We start from the raw sequence: 1,242 nt of genomic DNA on the forward strand, positions 1-1,242 counted from the left end.
AGTGATATTTTCATTTTATCCACTAGATCACTGGTCCCAAGACACTTGTTAATAACAACACCCTAAACTCACATGGTCCTTTCCATGGCACCTTTACTTTACCCTCCCACCTCCCCACCTCATAAATATTTACATTTAAAGTACAGGACATCGTAACATAGGCTACATGCTCAACTGGCAGAAGTATAAGTACCAGATGAAAGAGAGGAACTTATCATTTAGATATCAAATTTATCTTATTACAGAATCTTGTGGTACCCACTTCAAGAATCACTGCCCTAGACATTTCCCCAGAAACACAAAACATTATCCATTTTTTTGTTATATGAATGAAATAAAAACATACCCAAATCATAAAAAGACACTGGACAAACAGCATGATCAGGAGAGTTCTTTGATTTCATTGTTCGTTTAACCACAACGACCTGTCACCCAGCGTTGGCGTCCCGTCTAAAGCTGGGTCCTAACTACGTGCCACATTACAGCAACGGACAGGATTCCCTCCCTTTCCCAGCCCGGAGCCGATATAACGTTTTGATGATGGAAGAAATATTTTCACGGATGTATATCGTACGCTTCGAATTAAGCATGAGATAGGGAGGGAGCCCGGCCGTTGCTTTTGCCGATGACGGTAGAGGACGTAGGCAGCTGTGTGTGAACGCTTGTCACGGGAAGGCTAATGACGTTCATGTGACTGATTGTGCATGATAGCGCTAAAATATGTAGTGTTTACTTTGTTCGTTTTATGTTTAGAACATATGGTATATAACATTAATTTTAGATTACAATACAAAAATAACGAATTTCCAAATCGGGTGAATTGTAAGAACACATCATAATATTTTCATCATGGTTAATCACGGCCTAAACAAAGTTCCACGTGCAACTGAAATATATCTGATTTAATTGTCACAACGTTTTTTTTTTCGGATTGTCTTTGTAGGTAATACAGTCACACCAGCGACAAGTCAACGATAACAGATTTTTCACTGTAATAAACCGTCTGATACGTATCCTTTCCAGCCAATAGCATCAGATGTGACGCACGAAATCTGGGAGATGCTGTTAACGAGCTCTGCCGAATCTGTTGCGTGACCTGTTTGGGAACACAAAGACACACTCGTTACTGATCACATATGTTTATGATTTATTGTAACAGAAGTCTAGTTATCATGTGGTGGTTATATGTCAGACTTTCCATAGTCTTTTCTTTGCTCGTATATTGCATTTTCGCATTTCATT

The 1,242-nt window shown here is 39.2% G+C and overlaps 1 protein-coding gene across 1 annotated transcript in view; it reads right to left on the bottom strand.

Annotated features, from left to right (window-relative positions):
* Window positions 1–151: 151 nt before the first annotated feature.
* The window catches only part of LOC119587589, a 16,255-nt gene continuing 15,164 nt past the window's right edge, over window positions 152–1,242 (bottom strand). The window contains exon 4 of the mRNA XM_037936301.1: window positions 152–1,096. Within this exon, the coding sequence (XP_037792229.1) occupies window positions 1,066–1,096 (31 nt within the window). The 3' untranslated portion in view covers window positions 152–1,065. The remainder of the gene's footprint in view (window positions 1,097–1,242) is intronic.

The sequence above is a fragment of the Penaeus monodon genome, chromosome 22 (assembly GCF_015228065.2).
Source record: "Penaeus monodon isolate SGIC_2016 chromosome 22, NSTDA_Pmon_1, whole genome shotgun sequence".
Lineage (NCBI taxonomy): Eukaryota > Metazoa > Arthropoda > Malacostraca > Decapoda > Penaeidae > Penaeus > Penaeus monodon.